The following is a 14,486-nucleotide window of genomic DNA, read 5'->3' as shown; positions in this document are numbered from 1 at the left end:
AAAAGAAAGAAAGAAAGAAAGAAAAGAAAAGAAAAGAAGAAAGAAAAGGAAGAAGGAAAAAAAAGGAGGAAGAAGGAAAAAGAACAAAATAAACAACAATTTCGACACACGTGATGTACTGACACGAATATTGGAGTTAGAGCAATAAGTCTTATTATATGGTTAACTTGAAACTGATAACTTTTAAAGGCTTTTAAAGTGCCATCTAATAAAAATTCTAGTTACCATACAGTGGGGATCGAAAGTTTGGGCACCCCAGCTAAAAATTTGTATTAATGTGCATAAAGAAGCCAAGGAAAGATGGAAAAATCTCCAAAAGGCATCAAATTACAGATTAGACATTCTTATAATATGTCAACAAAAGTTAGATTTTATTTCCATCATTTACACTTTCAAAATAACACAAAACAAAAAAATGGCATCTGCAAAAGTTTGGGCACCCTGCAGAGTTAATATCTTGTATTGCCCCCTTTGGCAAGTATCACAGCTTGTAAACGCTTTTTGTAGCCAGCCAAGAGTCTTTCAATTCTTGTTTGAGGTATCTTTGCCCATTCTTCCTTACAAAAGTCTTCCAGTTCTTTGAGATTTCTGGGCTGTCTGTCACGCACTGCTCTTTTAAGGTCTATCCATAGATTTTCAATTACGTTGAGGTCAGGAGATTGTGAAGGCCATGGCAAAACCTTCAGTTTACGCCTCTTGATGTAATCCCCCGTGGATTTCGAGGTGTTTAGGATCATTATCCATTTATAGAAGCCATCCTCTCTTTAACTTCAGCTTTTTCACAGATGGCATCAAGTTACCAACCAAAATTTGCTGAAATTTTATTGAATCCATTTTTCCTTCTACTCGTGAGATGTTCCCTGTGCCACTGGCTGCAACACAACCCCAAAGCATGATTGATCCAACCCCATGCTTAACAGTTGGACAGAGGTTCTTTTCATTAAATTCTGTGCCCCTTCTTCTCCAAACGTACCCTTGCTCATTCCGGCCAAAAAGTTCAATTTTAACCTCATCGGTCCGCAGAACTTGTTTCCAAAATGCATCAGGCTTGTCTATATGTTCATTTGCAAAGTTCAAACGATGATTTTTGTGGTGAGGACGTAGAAGAGGTTTTCTTCTGATGACTCTTCCACGAAGACCATATTTGTACAAGTATCTCTTTATAGTGGAATAGTGTACCACAACTCCAGTGTCTGCCAGATCTTTCTGGAGGGATCGTGCAATCAAACGTGGGTTTTGAATTGTTTTTCTCACAATTCTGCGAGCTGTTCTGTCTGATATTTTTCTTGGTCTTCCAGATCTTGCTTTAACTTCCACTGTTCCTGATGACTGCCATTTCTTAATTACATTCCGAACAGAGGATATTGACATCTGAAAATGCTTTGCTATCTTCTTATAGCCTTCTTGAGAACAATTGAGAACAGTCCATGACACTGGCAGGTCTCAGCTTGGCAAAGGGGGCAGTGCATGCTATAAATTCTGCAGGGTGCCCAAACTTTTGCAGACGCCATTTTTTTGTTTTCTGTTATTTTGAAAGTGTAAATGATGTAAATAAAATCTAACTTTTGTTGACATATTATAAGAATGTCTAATCTGTAATTTGAACCCTTTTGGAGATTTTTCCATCTTTCCTTGGCTTCTTTATGCACATTAATACAAATTTTTAGCTGGGGTGCCCAAACTTTCGATCCCCACTGTACTTCACCATTTCTCTGACTCATGCAATTTTTAGTCTTGACATATTTGGTATCTATTTGCTCACCGCGTCTCCATTTTTATATTTAACCACAAATTGGGTATTTTATGGTGTTTGCACTAAAATTTACATTATTTTTTTTTTCCTAAAAATATATGTTTGATAAACAGCTGCACAAATATCTTGTAGCAAATCGTACATTTTATTTCTTATTAAAGAAAATATATAATGTTTGGGGGTTCTAAGTAATTTGGTAGCAAAAAAGTGCAGATTTTTAAAATGTGTGTGAAAAATTTAAAAATGGGAAGTAAAGTGCCAACACAAACCAACTTACGGAAGTTAGGTAGTTTGCATAAAATAAGCCTTTCAAGAGAGCTGACAGGATGGCAACATGGGAGTATGATTGCTGATGAGGTCTGCCATGATCATATGTGCCTTACTACTAAAAGTGCAGCCAAACTTAAAAAAATAAAGAAACCAAATCAACACAAGGGACATAACTTACAGTCAGTAGGAAGTGTCCCTTGTGCTGATGTTTTTGGTGAAATCCTTAATCCATACCCCTCCACCGTTAACCAGAGGGGGTTAATAGAACTAAAAGGCTGTCAAAGGCACTCATCAAGAGTGTCCAACTATACCTGCCCATTCTGCCCAGCTGCTTAATTCATAGACACTGTACTATAGTTTCTATGAATGTACAGTGAAATATGAATGGAGGGGCGAACCTATCAATCATCTATCTATCCCCCAGTCATAGATGCTATTCTACAGCTTCTATGAATGAAACAGGATCTATGAATGGACTAGGCAGACCCAACAATCATCTTCTCAACCTCCAATCATAGAATTTCTAGACAGCTTCTATATATCAAACAGGATCTATGAATAGGAGGGGGCAGACCCAGGGACGGAATGACCATTCAGGCACTGCCCTAGGGCCCGGAGTCAGTAGGGGGCCCCATGAGATGCTCCTGGTACCTTTGGTAGGCTTTTTTGGATGTGGTTTGAGTGTGGGCAAGGACACAGGGACCCCATGATCCCCTATTGCCCAGGGGCCCCATGAGTTGTCAGTCCGCCCCTGGGCAGACCTATCAATCATCTTCTCGTCATCCATTTTTAGAAGCTGTAGTATGCTTCTATTAATGGAGTCATTGGGACGGAATGTACTATAGCAGAAGTACTGCTACAGGGCGGCAGGGCTGCTCAAAATCAAATATATAAACGTGATTTGATTTCTGGGTAGGGGGCGTGCATGTACACCGCCCCACCCGCACCGCTATTGGCAGATAGGGATGTCAATCACCAGGTCCCGGCAGCACTTGGCGATTGCCGGGTAAAGCTGACAGGGGAGAGACCTGTGTGTAAACTACACAGGTCTCTCTCCTGTCAGCATGGACATGCTGTTCTGTATCTCATTACACAGTAGGGTGGTACAAAACAGCATCTTTCCCTAGTAAAACACAGCACACAGTAAAACACACCCAGCACACAGTTAACCCTTTGATCACCTTAGATGTTAACCCCTTCCTGCCCAGTATCATTAGTACAGTGTCAGTGCTTTTTATTAGCACTGATCACTGTATTAGTGTCACTGGGATGTCAGTGGCAGTTAGTCAGTTCCCACGCAGTGTCAGAATGCCCACCGCAGTCCCACAAACCACGCTATAAGTCGCTGATTGCCGCCATTAATAGTATAAAAAAAAAATTCCAGTATATATACTGCCATTTGTAGACGTTATAACTTTCGCATAAACCAATTAACTTACACGTATTGGGATTTTTTTTTAGCAAAGACATGTAGCAGAATACATTTTGGCCTAACTTAATGAAGGAATTTAGCAAAAAGTAAAAAATATACAGGTTTTTTTCAAAATTCTTGGTCTTTTTTTGTTTATAGAGCAAAAAATGAAAAACACAGAGGTGATCAAAAACCACTGAAAGAAAACTATTTGTAGGGAAAAAAAAAAAAAGAGTATATATTTCATTAATGTACAGCACCGTTTTGCAAAAAAATGGCCTGGTCAGGAAGGGAGGTAAATCCTCTGGAGGGCAAGTGGTTAAGTGAACGCATACTAAGTGTCAGGGATCCGGGTATGACCAGAGATGTGTGGACTGACACAGGAAAACACAGTCTTCAAGTAAGGTGTAAACAATATAATTTATTAAAGGCTACACAATACACAAACGCAGTGCAAACAAACCAAACCTAAACTAATATAAATGTGTACAACAAAGTGCAAACAAAACCCAAACCTTAACTGATATAAATATGTATGGAGCTCAAATGTAGTCAGGCAGGCCGGGTCAGTAGCTAACGGGCAGACAAGGTACAAAGGAGCAGGCAGAAGAGTGGTCAGGAATAGCCGGGGTCGGTACGGGCAGAGTTCAAGCAGTGTCAGAGTCCAGCAGGAGCATCAGGCAGGCAGGAGGCAGGATACAGGGCACAAGGGAGCAATACACAAAGGCACTGGCTGCAGGCCTGGTCCTGCTTTAATACACCTCCTGCAATCAGCATCAGGTGATGGCCTGATTGCAGGAGTGAGACACTGGCTGCTGAGAGCACCCGCTGGCCAGCACTGATACTGCAGCCCAAAAGGCAGGTAAGCCCCAGCACTACCAGAGATAAGACAATTCCTGACACTAAGTAATGTTTAAAAGTTATTATTTTTTTATACACCCGTATGATGTACCGAAGTTTACAATAGCACTGCCATATATACAGGAGCACAGTGGCGCAAAGTTATTAGTTATTCAAGTTAATGACACGCTGTATGCTGCACCTGGGCTGCCCGGGCAGGGAAAATAGGCTGAGAATTATGCTGAACGGGCTCAGCAGTCGCGTGTGTAAGAGCTCTAAGTGTATCATTTTAATGGAAGCTTTAGATATTGAAATTATATAAACTCATTTTTGGAATTACATTTCCATATTAAAGCTTGTATGAGATCTCAGTCATTGGTTTTACATAATTTAATCTAGCAGCATGTCCTGTGACTCACTAAATGAGAGGATATTTGCAAACGAGTAAAGTGAGTTTTGAAAGGAAGAAGACAAAGAATTCTTCTATCAGTAAGCTTCCACAGATCATACCTTAGGACTGCATTGATTCCACCTGTCACAGTCACTGCATGGGAAGACAGGGATCGCTGAAATGTGTTCACTCCGAATGAATCACTTGCCATGCAATATCATTTCACACACCTGGGACTGACTGTTATCGGCCTAGCTGTCAATAGACTGCAAATTGGATTCTACCATGTTTATTCCCAAATACTTCATTTTTATAATGTACAGAAGCATTATCACACAGAAGAGTCATGCTAATGTGATTTTCTGTAACCTAGATGACATTTTCCATATAATTCCTTATCTTTTGTGCTGTGCAGAGAATGCTGCAATGGACATGTTTATTCTATAATCCCCAGCTTAGTTTTTGATCTGATAGTAATATGAATCAATTGCCTATCTGCTGGTTTCCATCCTGGATATACATTAAAGTGTATCGCAACAAAAAAATATTTTCCTTTGGATAGAGCAGGGACCAGTTGGAACTTTTAAGATTTCCAATTAGCTCTCCACACAAGGCTATACACTATTACACATTTCCAGCAAATGCTTACAAAGAAACAGATTGTTTTTGGTTCACATACTATATATTGCAATGCATGTTCAAGTTGGCCAACTGCATCAATGTGATCTCTCTCTGGCAAGTCTCAATTCTACTTTGCAAAATGTTAAATACTTGCTTGCACTTACTGGAATCTTGCAAACAGGGCTTTTTTTCTCAGAAAATAGGTGCAGGAACTCTACCCTTCTGAATCACCCCATGTTTCCGCCCCTACCCACCTCCAAGCACCAATGCTTGGTCCCACCCCCTATCCACATCCCAGTACCACCCCTTTTAGAGAATACAGAACCAAATTATTTTGTGGTGCTAAATAATTTGTTAATAATAACAAGAAAAGCAATAAAATAGATACCCTGTAGCTAGCAACAATAGATACCCCCCCTCCCGTCAACATAGATTCTCTCCAGCATTAATTGATCCCCCAGCAGCCAGCAACAAGAGACCTCCCCAGCAACAATAGGCCCCGCAGCAACAATAGACTCCCAACAGCAGACCCTCCAGCAGCCAGCAACAATAAACCCCTCCTTCACCAGTAGATCCCTCTCAGCAATGATTGACCCCCAGCAACATAAGACCCACCTACAGCAAAAATAGAACCCCCACCAGCAACAATAGACCTCCTCAGCAACAATAGACACCCTTGCCTGCAAAAATAGATCTAGCATAGATTCCCCAGCAGCCACCATAAATAAAACCTCCAGCACCCCTTGTCATTACATAAATTCAGTGCTGGAGGTGCCGGAACTGCATTCCAGCTGAAGAAAATCCCTGCTTGCAAGGCATCTTTCACATTGGTGGCTAGGAGTATAGTGAGAGCAGCAAAAAATGAAGGTTGAGCCACGATTTTACTGCTCCCTGACCATCCATCTAAAGCCTACTATACAATCAGAATGTGAACTTAGCCTAAGAGTCAATGGATCTGTGGAGAGGGTTTATTGGGAATCTTAAACTGGTTGTAAACCCTTATATACTCCCAGTGAAGTGACTGGCCTGGGTTTGTACACAGAGATTAAACACATTTTCCTACATAAGTTGTGCCTGTTTTTTCTGCAGCCCTCTCTTCTCTACATCCATTCAAAGTACATAACTTACACAGCATCTTTTAGCTCTGAAAAACTGGGGGTGGGGAATTGAAGTTACACTCTGCAGAGCTCAGTGAAGGGAGCTCTGAACCCTGATTGGAGGGAAAGACACCCCCCCCCTTCACACAGGAACAGAACTGAGGCTGTCAATCTGCTGGAGGTCCCTCCTGTGTCACCATTTTTCTCTTGGTGTCAAGAAAACGTGTCAGAAGTGACTCATGCTGACAGAAAACGAAGGAGGCTGCAAACAGAGATGACACTTAGTGCACTGGATTCCGACAAGTCCACACTATAGAGGGATTTGTTTTGTTAAAATTTCAAGCCTGATGTTTACAACCACTTTAAAGATTGAGGCGTGGACACATCCCTCAAGTACCTCATTTGATTGAGATGTATTTTTAGATTATATTTTACAGAAACACGCAATATGACCAATAGTATTTATATACCCCACCAATTTATTGAGTTCAGGTGCTTCCAGTGAAGGGTACAAACACATTTTCGAAAATCGTGGGTTTCCAAACTTGTAAGAACAGTTGAGAAAAAGCCCTTTTCTGCTCCAGTATGACTGTGCCCCTCTGCACAAAGTCAACTCTATAAAGATATGAAGGTTGATTTACTAAAACTGGAGAGTGCAAAATCTGGTGCAGCTGTGCATAGTAGCCAATGCGCTTCTAACTTCAGCTTGTTCAATTAAGCTTTGGCAAAAAAAAACCTGGAAGCCAATTAGTTTCTATGCAGAGCTGCACCAGATTTTGCACTCTCTAGTTTTAGTAAATCAACCCCATGGTTTGAGGGGTATATTGTGGAGAACATCAAGTTGTTTGCACAGAGTTCTTACCTCAGCCCTACTGAACACCTTTGGGATGAACTGAAATGAGTCAGATCTTCTCATCCAACATTAGTACCCAACCTTACAAATGCTCTTTTGGTTAAATGGGCACTCCAACTGACAAACTTCAAAATCTTTTCGAAAGCCTTCATAGAAGAGTTGAGGCTGTTCTAGCCACAAACTATGGTCAACTTTATATTACTGCCCATAGTTTTGAAATGGGATGTCAAACAGGCCCATATAGGTGTGATGGCCAGGTGTTCACAAACCATTGACCATATAGTGTATAAGAGCTATTTAGATCTGAGCAGAAACATGATTTCGGGTTCCACTGTATAGTTTGGATCAGTGACCAAATATGGTTCTGCAGCTCTCATCTGTCAATTTACCCCAAATTGACACTATATGTCCACTAAAGTAATTTTCATGTGAGTAGATATTTCAAATTTTGAGACATGAGAAATCACTTTGATGGCTATAGCCAGCTTGGAAATGTATTGCTAACTATGCAAATCAAGAATGTTCTGTTTTTAAGCAAATGTCTGCTAGAAATGAATATGGATGAACAGCAGTGTGCAGATGGTTAATTGAAAATCTTCCCACTCTGATGACCATTGCTCCAGTGACCACAATCAAAAACTGGCCATACACTGGTAGACTTTCAAATGAAAATTTTTGTTTTTCGTAACGTTCAATGTATAGATCAATTTTCTAATGATTAGTGGGGTCCAGCAGACGTTCATTTTCAACAATAGTTGCAAAAACTCCTGGAGAAGCAGGATGGATAATTTTACTCAAGCAAGACTGACTGTGAAAGTGGTTTTTGGAAAGATGGTACATATTGTAATGAAGCCTGTTTAACCAATTCAATACCGGGCAATTTTACACCTTCCTGCCCAGGCCATTTTTCACGTTTCAGCGCTCTCACACTTTGAATGACAATTGCGCGGTCATACAACATTGTACCCAAAATAAAATTTTATCATTTTCTTCACACAACTAGAGCTTTCTTTTGGTGGTATTTAATCACCACCGGGGTTTTTATTTTTTGCTAAATTAACAAAAAAAGACCAAAAATTTTGAAAAAAAAACACATTTTTCTTTGTTTCTGGTATAAAAGTTTACAAATAAATAATTGTTCTTCATAAATTTAGGCCGAGATGTATTCTGCTACATGTCTTTGGTGCAAATAACCCAAATTAGGATGTATTATTTAGTTTGTAGGAAAGTTATAGAGTGCACAAACTATGGTATAGATCTGAAAATTGATCAATCCTGAAGTATGATGGCCAATCTAATTTCTTGAGGTCCAAGAATGTCAGAATAGTACAGATATCCCCCAAATGACCCCTTTTTTTAAAGTAGACAGTCCGACGTACTTCATAAGAGGAATTTTTTTGTCATAATTTTTCGGAAAATGAAAAAATTAAAAACATTATTTTCACTATTTTTTTGTTTACATACTGTCACCAGTGCAGTACAGCGTCATCATATAACTGGCATGGCGGTGAACAGGGACACTGACTGGTGACAGTATGAAAAAAAAAAAATATATATTTTTTTTTTTATTACTTTTTTTAAGATTTTTTTTTTCATATTTTACTATGACCAAAGTAGTACAATGTTACCATAGTAACATTGTACTACTTTGGGGAAGTGATCAGTATTTTTTTTTTTTTTACACAATTTGCTTATAGCAAAGAATTACTTTGCTATAAGCAAGCATTTACCTGAATGACATCGATTCATTCAGGTTTTTTTTTTTTTCTTTTTGTGCTTAGCTGTGATTTGGCCACAGCTAATCACATGACATGTGCATGTGACCTGCTGTGACCATTCACAGCTAGACACTAGTATACAATGGATAGCATGAATTAAGCCATCCATTGTATACAACTGTCATGTGACCTGCTGTGATTGGTCACAGCAGGTCACATGGTACCAGCAACAGGGGCCGGTACTCAGATCTGTCATCGGCCGTGTCTGAGGTATACGGCCGGTGACAGATCGCGCCGCTGCGCCGCTCTGCAACCGCACGAACTGCGCATGTGCGGGAGGACGCCAAATGGCGTACACCCCGGAAAGGTAATGCATTTTTGCGGTCGCCAAACGGCTATTGGCCGGGCGGCAAATGGTTAAAACAGCAGATAAAAATTTTTTAAAAAAGGAAGAAAACTGCCCCCCCTGCAGGCCAATGTCATAATATGCTAGTATGTACTGCATACTAGCACATTATAACAGACTTACCTGTGAATCGGATCCCTTCTGTGGCACGCTGTCACTGCTGACAGGGAATCCATCTTCACCCAGTCTTCTTTCTGTACACACACTCTGGCTGTTTGAATGGCTGAGCCGTGATGACGTCACTCCTGCAAATGTGCAAGGGATTCACGGCCGCAACACAGCTCTCTCAAGAGATGGTATGCCGTCCATTGAGAGCACAGTGCCCAGGCGCTGGTAACGTCACCCGCTGATTCAAATGTAAATGTCTCCTAAATGGAGATATTTACTGAATCTTCAAGTAAGCAATAACCTCCCTAGTGGTCTGATTATGTCAGTATTTCTGTGCTCAAAGCGGTACATTTTTTTGCATGGAAATATGTTGTTTTTTTATTGTAGGCCTGTAATTCTTAGGAATAACTCACTGAAATCTGTCTGAACAAGAGTCTAGTAAACATGCCGGGTATAATATTTGAAACACGAAATCATAAATTATAATATATTAAATAATCATAAAAAACAATAATATAATAATATTAAATTTAATTCAATAAAATAATCAAAGCAAAAACATTGAAATTTGAAATAGAGCGCCAAGTTCACACATCACTGAGCAAAGTCGCAAAATCGTTTTCAGTGTCTGATGACGAATTTCCCCACGAATCATTATCACTCAATTCTGCAAGTGGTTCCGATTTACTATCGCTGTTCTCTAGCCGGTCTAAAACCACTTTTGACCTTAAAGGACGCTTTTTGGACGCCATGGACTTTTTTCAGTTTCCAAACAAAAAGAACAATAAAAATGCAGGCAGGGCACAGGACAAAGCAGTCGGGACAAAATGTATGTGAAATGGTTTAATATAGTAATGTAATACTATCAGATTTCAGTGTATTGAGTGAATGTCACATTTAAATTTTTGAATTTCCTGCCGGTTCAGTCCCCCGTACGTCCCGGCGCTCGCAGGGACTGGAACCCGGAAGACGGGTGCCGACATCCGCTGGAGGAGATGGCCGGGGACGCTGCAGGGGGGACATAGCGGGAGCAGAACAAGGTAAGTGCTGGAGGGAATCCCTGAGCAATGCTGCAGTGTAATCCCGAGTGTAGCTCGAGGTTACTGCTTCTGGAACTGAAAGTTAACCCCGAGCTACACTCGGGAACACCGCCAGGGGGGTTAATATAGGCTTACCTGTAGATATAAAATTACAAAGGGAGTTTACTCCCACTTTAACACATCTGGGATTCCATTCAAATAGCAGATCTTGACCAAATTTTAAGGGCTTTTGAACTAAATTAGTTGAATCTATGATGGCAACAAAGAACATTTTAAGAATTTTCATATGAATGTTCCTAAGAAATTCCACTAGTGTTTGGCCAGTTTAAGAGAGGATTTTCCCACTTTGGAGAGATAGCCATTTACTTTCCATTGTGTTTATGGGGCAGGAAGTGAAGGGAAATTTCCTCATTGGGACACCAACAGCAAAACAGCAATAAAAATACTAAATTGAATTTATGGATACACTTTAACTGGTTGCTGACCTGAGTTACATTTGTGTCTTGCAAAAAAAAAAAAAACATGTACCTTTAAGAAGTTCTTTATAAAACTGTGGTTCAATTGCACCTACGGCCATGTATTTCCCCTCAGAGGTCGTATAGGTGCTGTAGAATGGAGCTCCACCATCTAGTAAGTTCTCGCCTCTTGGCTGACTCCATATACCCGTATTCTGTGTCTTATAGACAAAAGATCCCAGGTAGGCAGCACCTTCTACCTAAATGAGAAAGGTGATGGAAATTATTAAAGGAAAACTATTATGCCTTTAGGTCAATTTTATTTATCTTCAAATTGATGTTTTTAAACTCATCTTTTATATCTTTTTTTGGTACAAAATCTTTATTTTACAAATAAACATTCAATACAGTATACCCCTGAGGCAGGATTTACAGAGCATTCTGTATATACAGTATTAATGGCTCCTTAAATATATTTTGTTAAAAAAGGACAAGTTTGGGGTTTAAAAAAAAAAAAAAAACCTACATACTCCCCTCTATGCTGAAACATCTGTGAGAAGCTGCAGCTGCCCTCATAGGCTCTAAGACTTAGAATTCAGTGATCACACGACTGCTTCTCAATTCTTCATCTGCTCAGAGCAGAGAGCAGTGACTATCAGTCACTGCTCTCCGCTCTTTTCCTCAAACACTCACTGAAGTGCTGGACAGGAAAGGGGGTGGATGTAGCTGGCTGCAGCTCACAGCCACAAGCTGAGATCTGGGCCAGCTGTCAATCACCCATCTGGGTGGATCCTGACAATGTTGTTTGGATCCTTCCAGACCCTTGAGTGGATCTTCCCATTCTCAGCTGGCTCTTGGTCACAAGAGAACAAAAGTGAATGCACTCCTGTGACCCACAAGAGTCGTTTGGCCATATTTCTTAAAGTGCAGTAGTGTATGTACAAGAATTTGATCTGGTATTGGCCTCTTACAGTCTCTGTACAGCTACAACCTAGTCTCAAAATACCAACCAAATCGTTCACTTCATTCATCCCAAGAACGCCTGCTCCACCTCCCATGCTTGTCTCCTGGACATCTCCTGAGCCTTTCTCCTTCTCTTTAACTCCCTACCCCAATCAGTCCAACTGTCTACTACTCTATCCACTTTTAGGTGATCACTGAAATAAATTCCTTGTCTTTGGAGGAGCCTATCCTGTTACCTTTTGTAATGCTTGACACTCCCTTTTAGTCTGTAAGCTCTAACGCATGGGACCCTCCAATTCCTCCTGGATCGAACTGTATTGTAAGTGTACTGTCTACTCTTATGTTGTAAAGCGCTGCACAAATTCTTTTTGCTATATAAAACCTGTATAATAATAACTCAGAGAATGGGAAGGAGAAGCAGCACAAGAAGCCAATCAGTTCATGTGGTGACAAGGACCATGCTGATAGAAGGACAAAACAGCATGAAAAGAGATGAGTTCATCACTGTGTTGCTTCTTCTTTACTGTTTAGTCACAGGTTCTGGGCACATTCATAACAGCCTGAGCTCAGAGGAAGTGGCTAGAATGGTGCTGGCAGTTACTTAACTCTTTGATGCCAACGTAACACAAATATGCGGCCTCACAGAACTGGGCTTTTTTCCGTGGGGCCACATATTTGCATTCCTGTCTTTCTGCTGGGACCCGGGACTCCCGATTCCAGGTCACATGATCACTGTGATAGCCTCTGATTGGCTATCACTGTGATCAATCACTGTACAGCCTGGCCCCTTGTGTTTTTTTCTCTCTCTATGAATGGAGGAGAGAGATACATTGTATCTCTCTAACTCCTGGCATAGAGGGAAAAAAAAAGTTTGTAAAACAAAAAATAAAGATAAATAAATATTAAAAAATAAAAGAAAAAAATAAAGAAAAATACCTAGAAAAAGGTTTGATCTAGGTCAGTGCCAGGGTAAGTGTTTGGGTCAAGGTCAGGGTTAAAAAAAAATGTGGTATCAGTGTCAGTTAGTGTCAGTGTGTTTTAGGCAAAATAAAATAAAAAAAACCACTAAATGTGCACTATTGTCTCTGGGCTGTACTATGGGTACAAACAACAAATGACATACACATATATGGTATCGCTGCGATCGTCAAGAGCTGGAAAATTTATTTTGGGTTGTTCTTTGATGGTAGGTTATGGTAGTAACAAGAAACACAGAAATTAAATAAAAAGTTTTTTTTTTATTATTTTCGCTTAGTTTTCTTTTAATAATAATAAAAAAAAAAAAATCAGGAGATATCCATTACCATTTACCACCAAATGAATGCCCAATTTGTCCTGAAAAAGACAAGGTATAATTCACCTGGATATACAAAGTAGTTGTGATATGTACGGTTTTACTAACACATGTCAACGTTGCAAATTTGTGCTTAGGCATTTAGATTTCTTTTACCCTTAGGCATGAAGGGGTTAACTTGGAAAAGGAAGGACATCTAGTGGCGGAAAAGAAGTACTACTGGGTGGGGGGGCCCCCATAGAAAAAAAAAGTTCTTCTCTTGTTCTGGAAACAGCTGTTAAATTGTTGCACTTTCCTTCAGTTTTGGCAATAGTTACCAGAACAAATAAAAAGGGTGAATCTATCCAGTGGGGACACAAGCAGCAGTAAAACCAATCTAACTTATCCTAGATCTGTCAAAGAAAAATATTTTGCCTTTAGATACACTTTAGTGTTAAGTCCACATGCCCATACTCCCCCCTTCCCAAAGTTTTTGTGACAAATGCCTAAAATCATGACCAGATACTTATCTGTGACCCCTCCAGGTATGTTGCACTGATTCCCTACTACTTCCAGCCTAAAACTGCAGCCAAGAGACCGGAACTGTGGAAAAACCACTGACTGGCAAATGTGAACCAAGAGTCATAATGTTACCACTTGAACCCATGTACTGTTGAATTTGTTGTTCTAACATATAATTAGAAAACGTATTTTTACCCTACTTTTCCACTTTTTTTCCCCAAATTAAAACAGTAAAACATACAGTACTGTGCAAAAGTTTTCGGGAGATGTAAAACTGTAAATTAAGAATGCTTTCAGAAATAAAAGTTAATAGTTTGTTCTCAATTAACAAAATGAGTAAAAAAAAAATGGAAATGAACAGAAGAGAAATCCAATACAAATCAATATTTGGTGTGACCACCCTTTGTCTTCAAAACAGCATCAACTCTTCTAGTTGCACTTGCACACAGTTTTTGAAGGAACTTGGCAGTAGACATGTGTGGTTAGCTGTCCGAATCAAAATTCGGATGGATTTTTCATTATATGGAGATATGGACAGTAAGGAATAGTAACAAATTTAAACAAATCTGAAATACCGAAACAAAATTTGATCCGACATTCTAATCAAAAACAAAAATAGAATAAAATACAGTAGAAACTAAAGGAACAGAATAAAGTAAAGCAGAACAGAATAGAAAATAAAAGAATGGAATAAAATATAATAGAGTAGTAATAGAATAGAAAAGATTAGAATAGAATATAGAATATAAAAGAATAGAAGAAAAT

General features: G+C 39.6%; 1 protein-coding gene across 1 annotated transcript in view; it reads right to left on the bottom strand.

Moving 5' to 3' along the window:
- The window catches only part of AMACR (alpha-methylacyl-CoA racemase), a 71,189-nt gene that overhangs the window by 14,318 nt on the left and 42,385 nt on the right, over positions 1-14,486 (bottom strand). The window contains exon 5 of the mRNA XM_089689450.1: positions 11,037-11,223. Coding sequence (XP_089545576.1) covers positions 11,037-11,223 — 187 coding nt within the window. The remainder of the gene's footprint in view (positions 1-11,036; positions 11,224-14,486) is intronic.

Source organism: Staurois parvus, unplaced genomic scaffold, assembly GCF_062004578.1.
Source record: "Staurois parvus isolate SC_StPar_1 unplaced genomic scaffold, SC_StPar_1.0 ptg000475l, whole genome shotgun sequence".
NCBI classification, from domain to species: Eukaryota; Metazoa; Chordata; class Amphibia; order Anura; family Ranidae; genus Staurois; species Staurois parvus.
Note: the sequence above shows the minus strand (reverse complement) of the source record. Positions and strands in the feature narration are given on the sequence as shown.